Source organism: Eulemur rufifrons, chromosome 16 (assembly GCF_041146395.1).
Source record: "Eulemur rufifrons isolate Redbay chromosome 16, OSU_ERuf_1, whole genome shotgun sequence".
In the NCBI taxonomy this organism is placed as follows: domain Eukaryota; kingdom Metazoa; phylum Chordata; class Mammalia; order Primates; family Lemuridae; genus Eulemur; species Eulemur rufifrons.
The window spans coordinates 93,003,155-93,019,818 of record NC_090998.1 but is presented as its reverse complement, the minus strand read 5'-3'; the positions used below and the strand labels follow the sequence as shown (position 1 = coordinate 93,019,818).

Here is a 16,664-nt window from a genome sequence, read left to right as displayed (position 1 = left end):
TATTGGTTTGCCAAATTAATTTTCTTATGTCTTTGGAGAATCACTATTGCCAATCTCAAGAGACAGTGACCTGTGAACACTGTCTTTACAACCTCTCCTTGCCTGTTGTAAAAATTATAGCTTCTTTCTTTTCTCCCACTTCCCTTAACATCAGGAGAAAAAAAAAACTGTCATTCAAATTATCTTTTAAGGTTACTTAGTAGTTATCTTTTATCTATTACATTTGGCTTTAGGAAAATAAAGATGTGGTCATCTAGCCTTGCCTTATAAAGTGAGAGAAACTTCTGACTTAATTCATTCTAATATTGGGTATCTCTAATCCTTAGAAAGTTATTTGCTACACCACCACTCTATTAATTTCACCCATTGCTTTCAGTGCATAATTTGAAAGCACATTCATGTTGCTCCTTAATTATCTCTTTTCCAGGTTAAATATCCCTAATTTCTTTAATCACTTCATATTATTATGGATTTAAGACCAGATCTGGTAACCATTCTCTGGATACTCTGTTGTTTATTAACAGACATTATAGTATTGTTCATATATAAATAGTCTTTATTTATTTAGAATGTTGTATTTTGGTGTGTCTAAGGTAAATGCAATCCTTCCAGTTTTATATTAAACATTTCATAAAGCCAAAACACTTAATAAGGCCAGGGAAGGTAGATGGGCGTGATTCATGGAGTTAAAAGAAGAGAAAGCACTGGCTCCCCAAAATACAGTAGTGCTGGTGGGGTTAGTTTTTGGCCTAATCCAGGAAAATCTTGAAGGGAAAAACTTATATTTAAGCATTGTATATATATTTCTTTAAATTACTTATTAAACTAGTTGTTTTAAAATAACTTAAAAGGTAGAAGATGATATTTTCCAACACTTCTGTGAAGAAATTGGCGTGGAAAATATTCGTGAATTTGAGAACAAGCATGTTAAACAGCAACAAGAAATTGATCAAAAAAGGTATTTTTATTAAAAGATGTTGGTAAGCAGCTACACACACAAGTAACTATTATTCCATAATTTAGTATACCTAAGGTAGTTTTTACTTCAGTTTATCAAGAAATAGCTAGTAAAAATTTATATTCTCATGAAGAGATCTAGTTTTTATTTTATAATTTTTTTTTTTTTTTTGAGACAGAGTCTCGCTCTGTTGCCCGGGCTAGAGTGAGTGCCGTGGCGTCAGCCTAGCTCACAGCAACCTCAAACTCCTGGGCTTAAGCGATCCTACTGCCTCAGCCTCCCGAGTAGCTGGGACTACAGGCATGCGCCACCATGCCCGGCTAATTTTTTCTATATATATATTTTAGTTGGCCAGATAATTTCTTTCTATTTTTAGTAGAGATGGGGTCTCGCTCTTGCTCAGGCTGGTCTCGAACTCCTGACCTCGAGCGATCCACCCGCCTCGGCCTCCCAGAGTGCTAGGATTACAGGCGTGAGCCACCGCACCCGGCCTATAATTTTTTAAGGAGAGAAAACACAAATATACAAAAGAGAATAGGGGCATAATTATATACACACTGGTTATTAAAAAAATAAGATACTAATTTGTTTAGTTGTCTGTAAATATCCATAGATATGAATAAAATTAATAATTTTCAAGAAATAATGTATTACCAAAAATTACCCCAAACAAGATAGAAAAATCTAAAGAGGCCAGTTACCATAGCAAAAGAAAGTAAAAAAGCTTCCTACACACTTCATTCCCAAATATGCCAGGTACATATAGCTTCACAAGTGAATCATCCCAGCAAACTTTAAAGACGTAGGTAATTTCACTGTCTAATGTTTAAACAAATTTTCAACATTTAAACTGCTTCAGAGTGCAGAAGAGGAAGAAGAAATGAATCTTTTTCTAAAAATGAACATAATATTGATGCTGAAATCCAAAAAGATACACAGTAAGAAACTATAAATAAAGCCCACCTATAAGTAACCAAATAAAACGAGGTTAAATACAAACCAGCAGTATGACAACAAAATAATATACCGTTATCTAGTGGGCCTTATATAAGAAATACAATGATAGTTCAGTATCAGGAAATCTGTTGCTGTAATCTACCATATTGATAGTCAAAGGAGAAAATCATATGATCAATTCTAAGGATAAAGAAGGCACTTGACAAAATTTAACATCCATTCTTGATTGAAAATACTTAAAATGTCAATAGTTATTAGATACCTTTGATATGAGAAAATACATCTCATTGGAAATCAGCATTGTGCTTCCATGGAGTAACACAAAGTGTTCTAGTAATGTTAGAAACAAGAGAAGAATAAGAATATTCATTATCACCACTGTTATCTAACATTCTTCCTAGAGATACTAATCAATAGAGTTAGACAAGAAAAAGTATTAAGACTTGAGAGTGATGCCACCAAAATGACAGAGTAGAAGCAATCTGGCTTTAGTTTTCCCCACAGAATACCAATAACAAATGTATAGTGCCGAGATTATCACCAGCAATATCCCAGAACTCAAATACAAGGATGAAACAGTTCCTGGGACCACAGGGGAGTGAAAAATCTTCTCTCAAATGGTAAGAGAATCAAGTTTTTATATCTATGATGCCCTTTCCTCAATAGGCCAAGCACCAAGTATGTGGAAAATTTTCCCAACTCATAGTTACTACACTGGAAGGATTGAGATCGAGGGGGATCCCACCTCCTTGGGTTCCCAAGCAGGAGAGCTGTCCCTGCCTCAACCCACAGGAAGCAATCATGAGTGCCTGAAGGGAGAAAGATTCCTGAGGACACCCAAAGGGGAGAGGCAGGACTAGCATCCTCAGACCAGGAAACTTCACTGTGTATCGCAGCCAGAGGAGGCGCCAAATCAGAGTGGCTGGCTGTTCAGCAGCATCACATTATAGGAAATTGGTTCCACAGGTCCCCTGGGCACAAACTCCTAGCTAGCCTGCCTACATTGCCAGGATATCCCCCTTAGGGCCCTTCTCCATCTAGGACTGGCAATGCTCCTGTTTGCTAGAGCTGAACAAACCTGGGCTTAAGGCGCCATGTAGTGCCAAAAAGGAAGCAGTGACTCAAAAAAAAAATTCAACAGGTATATTGCAAAGAAATCTCTAAGGAATCCTACCCAATAAAAATAAGCCAGACAGAAATGACTGGAATAAACAATCCTTCAATGTGAAAACACAAATGTACATCCACAAGAACCAATAGCAAACAGGGAAACATGACCTTGTCAAACAGAGCAAAGATCCAGTGGCCAAGTCTAAAGAGATGGTGATAGGTGAGCTGATCAAAAATTCAAAATAGCAGTTTTAAGGAAACTCGGTGATCTCCAAAATAATACAGAAAAACAATGCAGAAATTTGTCAGGAAGTTTAAGAAAGAGATTGAAATAATAAAAAAAATCCAACAAATCCTGGAACTGAGAAATATTATTTGTTGAACTGAAAAATTCATTAGAGGGTCTCAACAGCAGAATGGATCAAGCAGAGGAAAGAATCAATGAGCTTAAAGATAGGCTGTTGAAACTACTTAGAGGAGAAAAAAAAGAATGAAATGTGCCTACAAGATATAGAAAAGTATCACAAAAGAAAATCTAAGAATTATTGGTGTTCAAGAGGGAGCTGAGCAAAAGCAATGGTTAGAAACCTTATTGAAAGAAATAATAACTGAAAACTTTCCAAAACTTGAGAAAGACATAAATTTCCAGGTACAGGAAGGCCAGTGATCACCAAATATATTAAACCCAAATAAAACTACCCCAAGGCATATAACAATCGGACTCACAAAGTTAATAAATACAGTAAAAATGAAAAGCAATAAACTGAAGCATACTACAAGAGAAAACCACTGAGCCACAAAGGAAGACAGGAAGAGAGGACATGCAAAATAACCAGAAAACAAGTAACAAGGTGGCAACAGTACGTCCTTACCTATCAGTGGTAACATTGAATGTAAATGGATTAAACTCTCCAATTAAAAGGCATAGAGTGGCCAAGGCTGGTCATGGTGGCTCATGCCTATAATTCTAGTACTTTGGGAGGCTGAAGTGGGAGGATTGTTTGAGGCCAGGAGTTCCAAAACCAGCTTGGGCAACATAGTGAGACCATCTATACAAAAAATTAAGAAAAAATAGCCAATTATGTTGGCACATTCCTATAGTCCCAGCTACTCGGGAGGCTGAGGCAGGAGTATTGCTTCAGCCCAGGAGTTTGAAGTTGCAGTGAGCTATGATGATGCCATTGCACTCTAGCCTGGGCAACAGAGAAAGATGTGTCTCAAAAAAACAAAACAAAGATGGAAAATGGCTGAATGGATAAAGAAATAAGACCTAACCCTATGCTGCCTGTAAGAAACCCACTTCATCTATAAATACACACATGATTGACTGAAAGAAAAGGGATGGGCCGGGTGTGGTGGCTCACACCTGTAATCCTAGCACTCTGGGAGGCCGACACAGGTGGATCATTTGAGCTCAGGAGTTCGAGACCAGCCTGAGCAAGGGCGAGACCCCATCTCTACTAAAAGTAGAAATAAATTAGCTGGACAACTAAAAATATATATAGAAAAAATTAGCTGGGCATGGTGGCGCATTCCTTGTAGTCCCAGCTACTCAGGAGGCTGAGGCAGTAGGATTGCTTGGGCCCAGGAGTTTGAGGTTGCTGTGACTTAGGCTGACACCACGGCACTGTAGCCCGGGCAACAGAGTGAGACTCTGTCTCAAAAAAAAAAAAAAAAAAAAAAAGAGAAAGGATGGAAAAAGATATTCTATACTAATGAAATCCAAAAAAAGAGCAGATCCAAAAATATATCAGATAAAATAGACTACAGAGACTGAAAAAAGAAACAAAGGTCACTATATGATGATAAAGGGGTCAATCCAGCAACAGAATATAAGTTATAAATATCTATGCACCCAACATAAGAGCATACAAGTATGTAAAGCAAACATTCATAAATCTAAAAGGACAGCTAGACTGCAATACAAAATAGTAGAGGACTTCAGCACTCCACTCTCAGTAACAAACGGATCTAACAGACAGAAAATCAACAAAGCATTGAAGTTAAACTACATGCTAGACCAAATGGGCCTAACATTTACAGGACATTTCACCCAAGTGCTACAGAATATCTATTCTCATCAGCACAGGGAACATTCTCCAGAATAGATAATATGTTAAGCATCAACTTCTTTGAATTTCAACAAATTCAAAGAAGTTGAAATCATATCAAGTATTTGTTCTGACCACAATGAAATAAAACTAGAAATCAATAACAAGAGGACCTTAGAAACTACATACACACACGCGTGAAAATTAAACATGCTCCCGAACAATCAATGGGTCAATGAAGAAATCAAGAGGGAAATTAAAAAATTTGTTGAATCAATGAAAATAAGTATACAATATACTGAAATCTACAGAATACAGAAAAAATAGGGCTAAGAGGGAAATTTATAGCAATAAATATCTACGTCCAAAAAGTAGAGTCTGGGCATGGTGGCTTATGCCTGTAATCCAGCACTTTGAGAGGCTGAGGTGGGAGGATCACTTGAGGCCACAAGTTCAAGACCAGCCTGGGCAACATAGCAAGACTCCATCTCTATGAAAAATTTAAAAATTAGCCAGGCATGGTAGTGTGCGTCTATAGTCCCAGTTACTAAGGAGGCTGAGGCGGGAGGATTGCTTGAGCCCAGGAATTCAAGGTGGCAGTGAGCTATGATGATACCACCACACTCTAGCCTGGGCAACAAAGGGAGACCTTGTCTCCAAAAAAGAAAAAAAGAACAGGCAACAAAAGCAAAAATAGAGAAGTGGGTTTGCATCAAGCTAAAAACCTTTTGTACAGCAAAGGAAACAATTAACAAATTGAAGAGACAACCCACAGAATTGAAGAAAATATTTTCAAACTATCCTTCTGTCAAGAGATTAATAACTTAAATATATAAGGAACTTAGGGAGAGGGCAGGAGAGGATAGGAGAAAACCTACCTAACGGGTTCAATGAACACTGTCTGAGTGATGGGCACATTTATAAACCCTGTCTCAAGCATAACAAAATTGGTACATGTAACCAAAAACATTTGTACCCCCATAATATTTTGAAATAATAATTTTTTAAAAAGGAACTCTAGCAAGAAAAATCAAATTTTAATAATGGATGAAAGATCTGAACAGACATTTCTCAACAGAAGACATACAAATGGCCAACAGGTATATGAAAAAGTGCTCAGTGTCGCTGATCATCAGAGAAATGTAAATCAAAACCACAATGAGCTATCTCACCTCAGTTAAAGTGGCTTTTATCAAAATGGGAATAACAGATGCTGGCAAAGATGTGGAGAAAGGGGAACCCTCATACTCTGCTGGTGGGAATGTAAAGTAGTGCAGCAGCTATGGAAAACAGCATGGAGGTTCCTCAGAAAACTAAAAACTACTATATGATCGAGGGATTCCACTACCAGATATGTATCTAGAAGAAAGGAACTGAACATACACAAGAGATATCTGCACTCCCATGGTTTTTGCAGCACCATGCACAATAACCAAAATATGGATGCTCACTGATACACATCAGTGGATGAATGGATAAAGAAATGTAGTACACACCCACACACACACAATTGAATATTATTTGGCCATAAAAACAAAATTAAATCCTGTCGTTTGGAGCAACATGGATCGAACTGGAGGTTATTAAGTTAAATAAGCCAACCACAGAAACACAAATATTGCATGTTCTCATTCGCATGTGGGAGCTAAAAAAAAGTGAATCTTATTATGATAGAGAGTAAATTGGTGGTTTGCCAGAGGCCAAGAAGAGTAGAGGGGAGCAGAGGGGAAGAAGAGAGGTTGATTAATGGATAAGACCTAGTGTTAGATAAATCAGTAGAGCAACTAGTAAACAATAATATTTTGTACATTTCAAAATAGCTAGTCGAGAATAATTTGAATGTTTCCAGCATAAAGAAAAGATGAATGCTTAGGGTGATGCATATATATCCTAATTGCCCTTATTTGATTATTACATACTACATGAATGTTTCAAAATATCACATGTACCCCCAAAATATGTACATCTCTTATGTATCAATTTAGAAAAAGAAATGCAGTCCTCCAGTCTGAGGGGAGGCTGGGCCCTGGGGTCCCCAGTGCTTTGCCCCTCTAGCTGCCCTGACTGGGGTGATGGACAAACAGATGACCACAGGAAGGAGAATGAAAAAAATTTGGAAAAGAGATAAATTTATCATTATTTGCAGGTTTTATGATTTATATCTAGAAAATCCTAGAGAACAAATGAAAAACTATTAGAAACAAAAGAGAATTTAGTAATGTGGCTGGATACAAATAGTAATATGAAAATGTTTTAAATAAAAAAATTAATTTAAAAATTAATAGCTTTTCTATATACAAACTACCAATGAGACAGTATACTGGGAGAAAATATCCCAATTATATTGAGGGGGAAGATAAAATACCTAGGCTAATACTTAGAAATAAACTTAACAATTGTGAAAGCATGTAAAGAAGCCTTTAAACAAGAATAGAGGATACAAATAGAAATTGAACAAAAGGGAAAGGCATACTAGTTCTTTTTTAGGAAAACTCAATATTATAAAGAAGTTGGTTCTTCCTAAATTAATCTATAATTTAAATACATGTGTGGACAAGATTTTTTTTTTTAACTCAACTGATTCTAGAGTTCACATGCAGACCTACTCAAGAAAAGTCCGAAAAAAGTAATGAGAAGAGACTAGAGTTCCCAGATTTCAAAATAGGGTAAACCTTAAGGTAGTGGCCCATAAATAGAGTCCAGAAATGTACTCTATAAGGAGGTCTATAAGGTCTATAAGGAGAAATTTGATTATTTGATTATTTCATGTAGCAAAGATATGCTTTTCAATAAATCATACTGGGATATATGTGGTAGCAACCTGGAAAAAACCTACTTTGATCCCTTTCTCATTCCTTAGACTCAGATTAATTCTAGCTGAAACAAATATTTTAATATAAAAAAATGAAGGCTGGGCGCAATGGCTCACAACTGTAATCCTAGCACTCTGGGTGTCTGAGACAGGAGGATCATTTGAGCTCAGGAGTTCAAGACCAGCCTGAGCAAGAGTGAGACCCCATCTCTCCTAAAAATAGCAAAACTTAGCCAGTTGTGGTGGTGAGTGTCTGTAGTCCCCACTATTCGGAAGGCTGAGGCAGGAGGATCGCATGAACCCTGAAGTTTGTGGTTGAGGTGAGCTAAAATGATGCCACTGCACTCTAGCTGGGGTGACAGAGCGAGACTTTGTCTCAAAAAAGAAAAATAAAGACAGACATGAGAATACTGGAATAAGTCATAAGATAATTATTTTTAAAATCTCAGATTAGGGAAGTCCTTTCAGTATGATATAAATCCTAGAAGCCATAAAAGAAAAGACTGACAAACTGTGAATGCATAAAAATTTTAAAAAATTATATGGAAAGCATCACGAAGAAAACCAGAAGACAAATGACTCTCTGGGGGGAAATGTACATACATATATAAATTTAGGAATGGGAAGAGAGGCTGCTTCTGGGAGGCTGTGAGAATGGGAAAGAGACATTTTACTTTTTGCATATTCTTATACCTTTTGAATTTTAAGTAATAGGTGCTTCTTGGAGAAAATAGAGAAAACTCCTCAGTGTCCAGAAATAAAAACTATCAACCTTTTGACTCACTGTTTTCATTTCATTCTCTATAATTCTTTTATACACCATTCATTCAGCACATATTTACCAGATGCCCCTATGAGCCAGGCATCCTTCTACGCACTGAAAATATAGCAGTAGAAAGAAAGGTCAAGCCCCTGCCTATTCTAGGTCCTTTCCATTTCCAGGTACATTTCAGGATCAGCTTTTTAATTGCTATTTTTAAAAAACTGGTAGGATTTTGACTGCAATTGCATTGAATTTATAGACCAATTTGGGAATAAGTGACATCAACACTACTGATCCATGAGCATGGTATCTCTATTTATTTAGATTGCCCTTAATTTCTCTCATTAATGGTTTTTAGCTTCAGCGTACAGATTTGTGCATATTTTGTTATAATTATTCTTGAGTACTTCATATCTTTATGCTATTGTAAGTGGAATTGTTAAAGTTCAATTTAAAATGGTTTTTTGGTAGTATATTGAAATAAAATTGGTTTTTATAAACTGACCTTGTATCCTGAAACCTTGCTAAACTTATTAGTTCTGGTAGCTCTTTTGGGGATTCCTTAGGATTCTTTACCCAGATAATCATATAATCAGTGAATAAAAAGTTTTATTTCTTCCTTTTCAATTAATATATTTTTACTTCTTTTTCTTGCTTTATTGAACTAGGTAGGACTCCAATACAGTGTTGAATAATAGTGGCAAAAGCAAATATCTTGCCTTATTTCCAGTCTTAGGGGCAAAGCAGTCAGTCTTTCATGGCTAAGTATGCTATTAATTTTAGGGTGCCCTTTATCAGGTTGAGAAAGTTTCCTTCTATTCATACTTTACAGAAACTTTTTATCATGACTGAATATTCAGTTTTGCCAAATACTTTTTCTGTTATCTATTGAGATAATTGTATGATTGGGATTTATTTTTAGTTTATTAATATAGTAAATACATTTAATAGTAATTTATGCTGATTGATTTTAGAATGTTAAACTATGTTGCATACCTAGGATGAACCCAACTTGGTAATGATGTGTTATCCTTTTCATATATTTTTGGATTTGATTTGTTAAAATTTTATTAAAGACTTTTACATCCATATTCATGAGGGTAATGATCTATAGTTTTCTTTTCTTGTAATGTCTTTATTACATTTTGGTATCAGGGTAATGCCAGATCCATAAAATGAGCTGGAATTGTCTCTCTTCTTTCTTGAGGAGTTTGTGTAGAATTGGCATTGTTGCTTCCCGAAATGTTTGGTAAAATTTGCCAATGAAGCCATCTGGGCCACCCACCTTTCTTTCGGGAAGGTTTTTAACTACAAATTAAGTTTCCTTAAGAGATATAAGGATATTCAAGGGTATCTTTTTTTCTTTTTACTTTGGTAGTTTGTGTCTTTTAAGGAATTTGTGTGTTTTTTCTGAGTTGTCAAACTTACTAGCATAACGTTATTCGTAATTTTCTCTTTATCCTTTTTAAGGCTTGTAGGATCTGTACTGATACACTTTCATTCCTAATATTGGTGATTTGTCTTCTTTCTTTCCTCCTTGATGTCTAGCTAGAAGGATCTCAATTTTATTGATCCTTCCTAAGCCCCACTCTTGGTTATATTGATTTTCTCTATGATATTCTGTTTCCGTGTTATTGATTTCTGTTGTTTGTTATTTCTTTCCTTCTACTTATTTTGGTTTAATTTACTCTTCTTTTTCTAGCTTTTTTTTTTTGTTTTTTTGAGACAGAGTCTCGCTTTGTTGCCCGGGTTAGAGTGAGTGCCGTGGCATCAGTGTAGCTCACAGCAACCTCAAACTCCTGGGCTTAAGCGATCCTACTGCCTCAGCCTCCCGAGTAGCTGGGACTACAGGCATGCGCCACCATGCCCGGCTAATTTTTTCTATATATATATATTTTAGTTGTCCATATAATTTCTTTCTATTTTTAGTAGAGACGGGGGTCTCACTCTTGCTCAGGCTGGTCTCGAACTCCTGACCTCGAGCGATCCACCCGCCTCGGCCTCCCAGAGTGCTAGGATTACAGGCGTGAGCCACCGCGCCCGGCCTTTTTCTAGCTTTTTTAAGATGGAAGTTTACATTATATATTTTAGACTTCTCTTTCTAATACAAGTATTTCAAACTATTTCCCTCTAAATACTGTTTAAGCTGCATCCCTCAATTTTTGGTATGTTACATTTGCATTTTTATTCCATTCAAAATATTTTCTAATATCCCTTGTGATTTTTTTTTTCAGACTTAGGAGCTGATTAGAAGTGTGCTATTTAGGCCGGGCGCGGTGGCTCACGCCTGTAATCCTAGCACTCTGGGAGGCCGAGTTGGGCGGATCGTTTGAGCTCAGGAGTTCGAGACCAGCCCGAGCAAGAGCGAGACCCCACCTCTACTAAAAATAGAAAGAAATTATATGGACAGCTAAAAATATATATAGAAAAAATTAGCCGGGCATGGTGGCGCGTGCCTGTAGTCCCAGCTACTCGGGAGGCTGAGACAGGAGGATCGCTTGAGCTCAGGAGTTTGAGGTTGCTGTGAGCTAGGCTGACGCCATGGCACTCACTCTAGCCTGGGCAACAGAGTGAGACTCTGTCTCAAAAAAAAAAAAAAAGAAGTGTGCTATTTAATTTAACAGATATTGGCAGGAAAAGGGTGTTTCAGATATCTTTCTGTTACTGATTTTTTTTTTTTTTTTTTGTTGAGACAGAGTCTCACTTTGTTGCCCAGGCTAGAGTGAGTGCCGTGGCGTCAGCTTAGCTCACAGCAACCTCAAACTCCTGGGCTTAAGCGATCCTACTGCCTCAGCCTCCCGAGTAGCTGGGACTACAGGCATGCGCCACTATGCCCGGCTAATTTTTTCTATATAGATTTTTAGGTGTCCATATAATGTCTTTCTATTTTTAGTAGAGACGGGGTCTCGCTCAGGCTGGTCTTGAACTCCTGACCTTGAGCAATCCACCTGCCTCGGCCTCCCAGAGTGCTAGGATTACAGGCGTGAGCCACCGCGCCCGGCCTGTTACTGATTTTTTAATTTAATTTTATTGTTGTAAGGAATGTATTCTGCATTATCTCAGTCTTTTCAAACTGCTTAAGGCATTTTTTATGGCCTAGCATGTAGTCTATCTTAGTGAATGTTCCATGCACACTTGCAATGAATGTGCATTCTACTGTTGGATGGAGAGTTCTCTAAGTGGCAATTAGACCAGGTTGGTTGATGTTACTCAGGTCTTCCATGTACTTCCTGATTTTTCTGTCTAGTTGTTCTAGCAGTCACTAAAAGAAGAGTGTTGGAAATTTCCAAGTACACTTTTGGATTTGTCAGCTTCTTCATTGAGTTCTGTCAGATTTTACTTAATGTATTTTCAAACCTTGTTATTAGGTGCATACATATTTGAGATCATTATATCTTTTGATGAATTAATCCTTTTATCATCATAAAATGCCCCCTTTTTGACTCTGTCATATTCCTTCTTCTGAAGTCAATTTTGAACTTACATAGACTTACTTTCTAAAGAGTTCTACCTATCACAATGTTTATTGAGGTTCTCATAAGAATCCAACTAGAATTATAATCAAGATTGTATTGGATTACCAGGCACGGTGGCTCATGCCTGTAATCCTAGCACTCTGGGAGGCCGAGGAGGGTGGATTGTTTGAGCTCAGGAGTTCGAGACCAGCCTGAGCAAGAGCGAGACCCCATCTCTACTAAAAAAAAAAATAGAAAGAAATTAGCTGGACAACTAAAAATATATAGAAAAAATTAGCTGGTCATGGTGGCACATGCCTGTAGTCCCAGCTACTCAGGAGGCTGAGGCAGGAGGATTGCTTGAGCCCAGGAATTTGAGGTTGCTGTGAGTTAGGCTGACACCATGGCACTCTAGCCCGGGCAACAGCAAGACTCTGTCTCAAAAAAATAAATAAATAAATAAGATTGTATTGGATTGATAGATTTATTTGGGGAGAAGTAATATCTTCAAAATATCGTCAACCCATCTAAGAACACAGAATGTCTCTATTTATTCTAATCAGCTATATCCTTTATTAGAATTTTAAAGTTTTTCTGTATAGATCTATGTGTTCTTATTAATGCCTAGATATTTTATAGGTTTTTTTTCTTGTCAGTAGTATCTAGTTTTATGGTATTTTTCTAGTTGACTTCTACTGGCATAAAAAAATGGTCTCAAATTTTAGATTGATCTAACATCTGATAACTTTGCTAAACCCTCTTATTACTTCTAGTAGCTTATCCATTGTGTATTCTAGGTATTAAATTTGAGATGTCTGTGACATCCAATTGGAGGTATAAAATGGGTAGTTGAATATACAAGTTAGGAGTTCAAGGGAGAGGTCTAGGCTGGCGATACAAATTTTGGGATTATAGTATACAAATGGTACTTAAAATCATGTGATTGTGTGGTGTAAGAACACCAAGAGAAAGAGTGTGGATAGAAAAGAGAAGTGATCCCACAAGATGATGGCAAGTTGAGGAGATGAGAAAGAACCATAAAGAAGCAGCCAGTGAGGGGAGAGGAAAGCCAGAGTAATGTGGTGTCCCAGAGCCAAGAGAAGAAGTGTTTCAGTCATACACAGTCTGTATGTCTGCCGCCTGCAGCAGAAATAAACCCCTTGAAGATTGGTTCTTAACTTCTACAGGCAGTGTGGTCAGAGGTTAAGAGCAGGGATTCTGTTGCCCCCCTCTCTGAGTGTGTCATGCCTGGCTCTACTACATCCTAAGTCGGTGGGCTTGGGCAAGTTACTTAACTCTCTGTGCCTTGGTCTCATCTGTTAAGGATAATGGTATTACTGACCTCATAGAGTTTAACAACTTAAGTGAGTTAACTCATATAAAAGTTTTTATAACAGTGTCAGCCATATAGTAACCTCTCATTAAATATTTATTTTTATTATTATGGTTGTTTTTGTATCAGCAGTATCTATCACAATATCTGATACAGTTAGTGCTTAAAAATATTTCTTGAACAAATGATTTTGTTAGCAAGGTATGTGAGGGAGAGAGGTTAGAAAGGATGAGCTACAGTTGATATTGGAATTCTTTATGAGGAGTTTATGAAGCTGGCAAAGTAGCAAATTGCATCAGGAAGGAACATGTTCTTAAATTGCCATATATGGTGTTTATATATGAATAGCTATTTGAAAGAACTAATAAAAATGCATAAACTTAAAGAAAAATAGGGGAGGAACCCTACAGATTATAAAAGATCTAAGAAGCATATCACCCATATGCAATATGTAGAGCTTGATTCTATCAACCAGTTATTTTTTTTTAATGTAATGAGGAAATTTGGCAGTGATAGCAATGTGATATTAAGGAATTACCATTTTTTAGCTATAATGGTTTATGGTTTTGAATTAAAAGCCACTTCACTTTTAGAGATACATATGAAAATATTTATAGATGAAATTACATGATGTCTGGAATTTGGTTCAAATAATCCAGTGGTGGGGAGGGGCAATGAGTAGGGTTATAGATGAAATGAGAATGACCATGAATTGATAATTATTAAAGTTGAGTGAGAGCTACATAGGGGTTCATTATAGTATTACTTCTACTTTTATATTTGTTTGAAATTTCCCATAAGAAAACAAATTTTTTTAAAAGCACTCTGTTTACCACTTGTTATGCTTGACTTTATTATACTAGATTAGAATTTGAAAAACAAAAAACTCGGCTTAATGTTCAACTTGAGTATAGTCGCAATCAGCTGAAGAAGAAATTAAGTAAGATCAACACGTTAAAAGAAACTATCCAGAAAGGTAGAGAAGACATTGATAACCTAAAGAAGGTAATTAGTAATGGGTGGCTGAAGTGCCTCTTCATTGAAATTGACTTCCTTCATTGAATAAACCTGTGTTGACCTCCTGAAGGGTCCTGATGGTGATAGAAGGGGTGGGGGCAGATTTAAGAAATAAAGTAAAATCAGCAGAGTTTTGTGAATTACTGAATGTTGAAGTGTGAGGGAGGGCAAGAGAGGGGTGCCACGGATGACTCTGAGTTCTAACTTGGGTGACTGGTGGATGGGAGCAGCAAGTTAAGGAGGGAAAATTCTGGACCTGTGGAGTTTAAGTTGCCTATGTGATGTCTAGATGGCAGTTTCCAGCAGGCAGTTAAAAAGTATGTAGATACTAGGAGAAGTCTAGGCTGGAGATTTAGATTCAGGAGTTGCTGGTTTATGGGATTAAATTGAAACCATATGAGAATGGTTGCAACTCCCTGGCAGGGAGGCAGGCAGTGAAGAGGAGCGGAGCAGCGATGGGACTCTGGAAGGTGGTCAGTCAGCTTAGGAGGAAAGCCAGAAGAGGTGGTATCCTAGAAACCCCGGAGTTTCAGGAAAAAGGAAGTAATAAAAGCTGTCAAAAAGATAAAGTCTAGAAAACGTCTGATATTGCCAATTAGAACTCATAAGAGCAAGAACACTTTCACTGGACAATGGGAATAGAAGTCAGATGGCAGTGAGCCGAGGAATTAATCCAAAATGAAGGATAAAGGTAGGTAGTGATCACCAGTTTCTAAAAAGTGTAGAATGGGAGTGGGCCATAATCTACGACAGAGGTTCAAGGTTCAAGCAGCACACAGGATGAGATGTTTTCCCTTGGAATGACTGGTTTGGTTTTATTCATTATAAAATAATCTACTGACCTTATTAATATAAAAGATGGTAAATCTACCATACAAACTCTCTCTGTTCAGGCTGAAGAAAACTGTCTTCAAATTGTGGATGAACTTACGGCAAAGCAGGAGCAGCTTAAGGACATATTTGTCACTCAGAATTCCAACACTGAGAAAGTTCAAACTCAAATTGAAGAGGAACGAAAAAAGTTTTTGGCTGTTGATAGGTAATCAAGAATTCATCAGTTTGAAAGACCTAGTCAGAGTTTTAAACATGTATATTATTAATTTGAAATTCATTATATGAAGTTGTATTTGAATATGTGCCCTTTGTTGCTCTTAGTCCCACATCATATGTTTTAAACATCCTAATTTGGAGGAAAACCAAGAGAGGTGGTTAGCTGTTTAGAGCAAATAGTTCTTTTCAGTAGATGAAAACATAAGTCTGTATAGTGAGTACCTTACTTACCTTAATCCCCTTTGATACTGGTTATCTTCCTGTTGTACAGAAATTCCCTCTAGTCTGTTTGTGCAACGTAGCATAGAAGGTAAGGGGGTAGAAACTGGAGCCACACTGCCTGGTTTCATATCCCAGCTCTGCTACTTACACAGCATACCTTAATTTCCTCATCAGTAATGGAGCTAGTAATAGTGTCTACCAGCAGAACAGTTGTAAGGATTAAATGAGTTACTATTCATATGGCACTTAGAACAGTTCCTGGCACAAGATAAGCATGTGTTTTTGCCAGATAATGATGAGGACACTTTGAATCAGCTGCTGTGTACCAAAATAATGCCTGCTTTCTTGTCAAGCATCATGATTTACACAATTGTAAGTGATCAGATGAAATGAGCACTTTGTTTTTGCTCAGCCTCTTGACATTTCACAATTTTCCTCACTGTCCAAAAATCATCAGTGTTTCGAGATATAGCCAGAAAGTTCTTTATCTAAGATTTTTGAGTGGAATTTTTTTTACTCTTGTATTTAAAGAGCCCCTTTTCCCCCTTCATATTCTTGAAAACCATATAGTTCTTAATTTCTTCTTCCTTTCTTTTTTTGGAGGAGTCCTCTTTCTAGATGTGCTTTAAAATTCCACATCATTTCAATTGGTAAAACTCCAAGGCCTCATCTTGAGGTAGAAGGCATTACATTAGTGGTGGTGGTAGTAAAGAAACTTTAGATTATTAGGTGTGTAATTACTTTCCTGGCAAGATGTTTCTCTTGCTAAGAGACTTACTTTCTCTTGGTTTGAAGTTCTAAAATATATAGCTTATATCTGAGGGATAAATGCAGCTTGAAAAATCGTACAGATTTAAAAATAAACTAGGAAAGTACTATGTGTTGCTAGTCCTGATTAAAGCAGTAATAATGTTTATTAGTAAAAAAATGCTCCCT

The 16,664-nt window shown here is 37.0% G+C and overlaps 1 protein-coding gene across 2 annotated transcripts in view; it reads left to right on the top strand.

Annotated features, from left to right (window-relative positions):
• Positions 1 to 16,664, top strand: part of SMC1B (structural maintenance of chromosomes 1B) — a 78,037-nt gene that overhangs the window by 47,573 nt on the left and 13,800 nt on the right. For both annotated transcript variants that reach the window (XM_069490792.1, XM_069490791.1), the window contains exons 15-17: positions 852 to 958; positions 14,303 to 14,444; positions 15,350 to 15,495. In XM_069490792.1, coding sequence (XP_069346893.1) covers positions 852 to 958; positions 14,303 to 14,444; positions 15,350 to 15,495 — 395 coding nt within the window. The remainder of the gene's footprint in view (positions 1 to 851; positions 959 to 14,302; positions 14,445 to 15,349; positions 15,496 to 16,664) is intronic.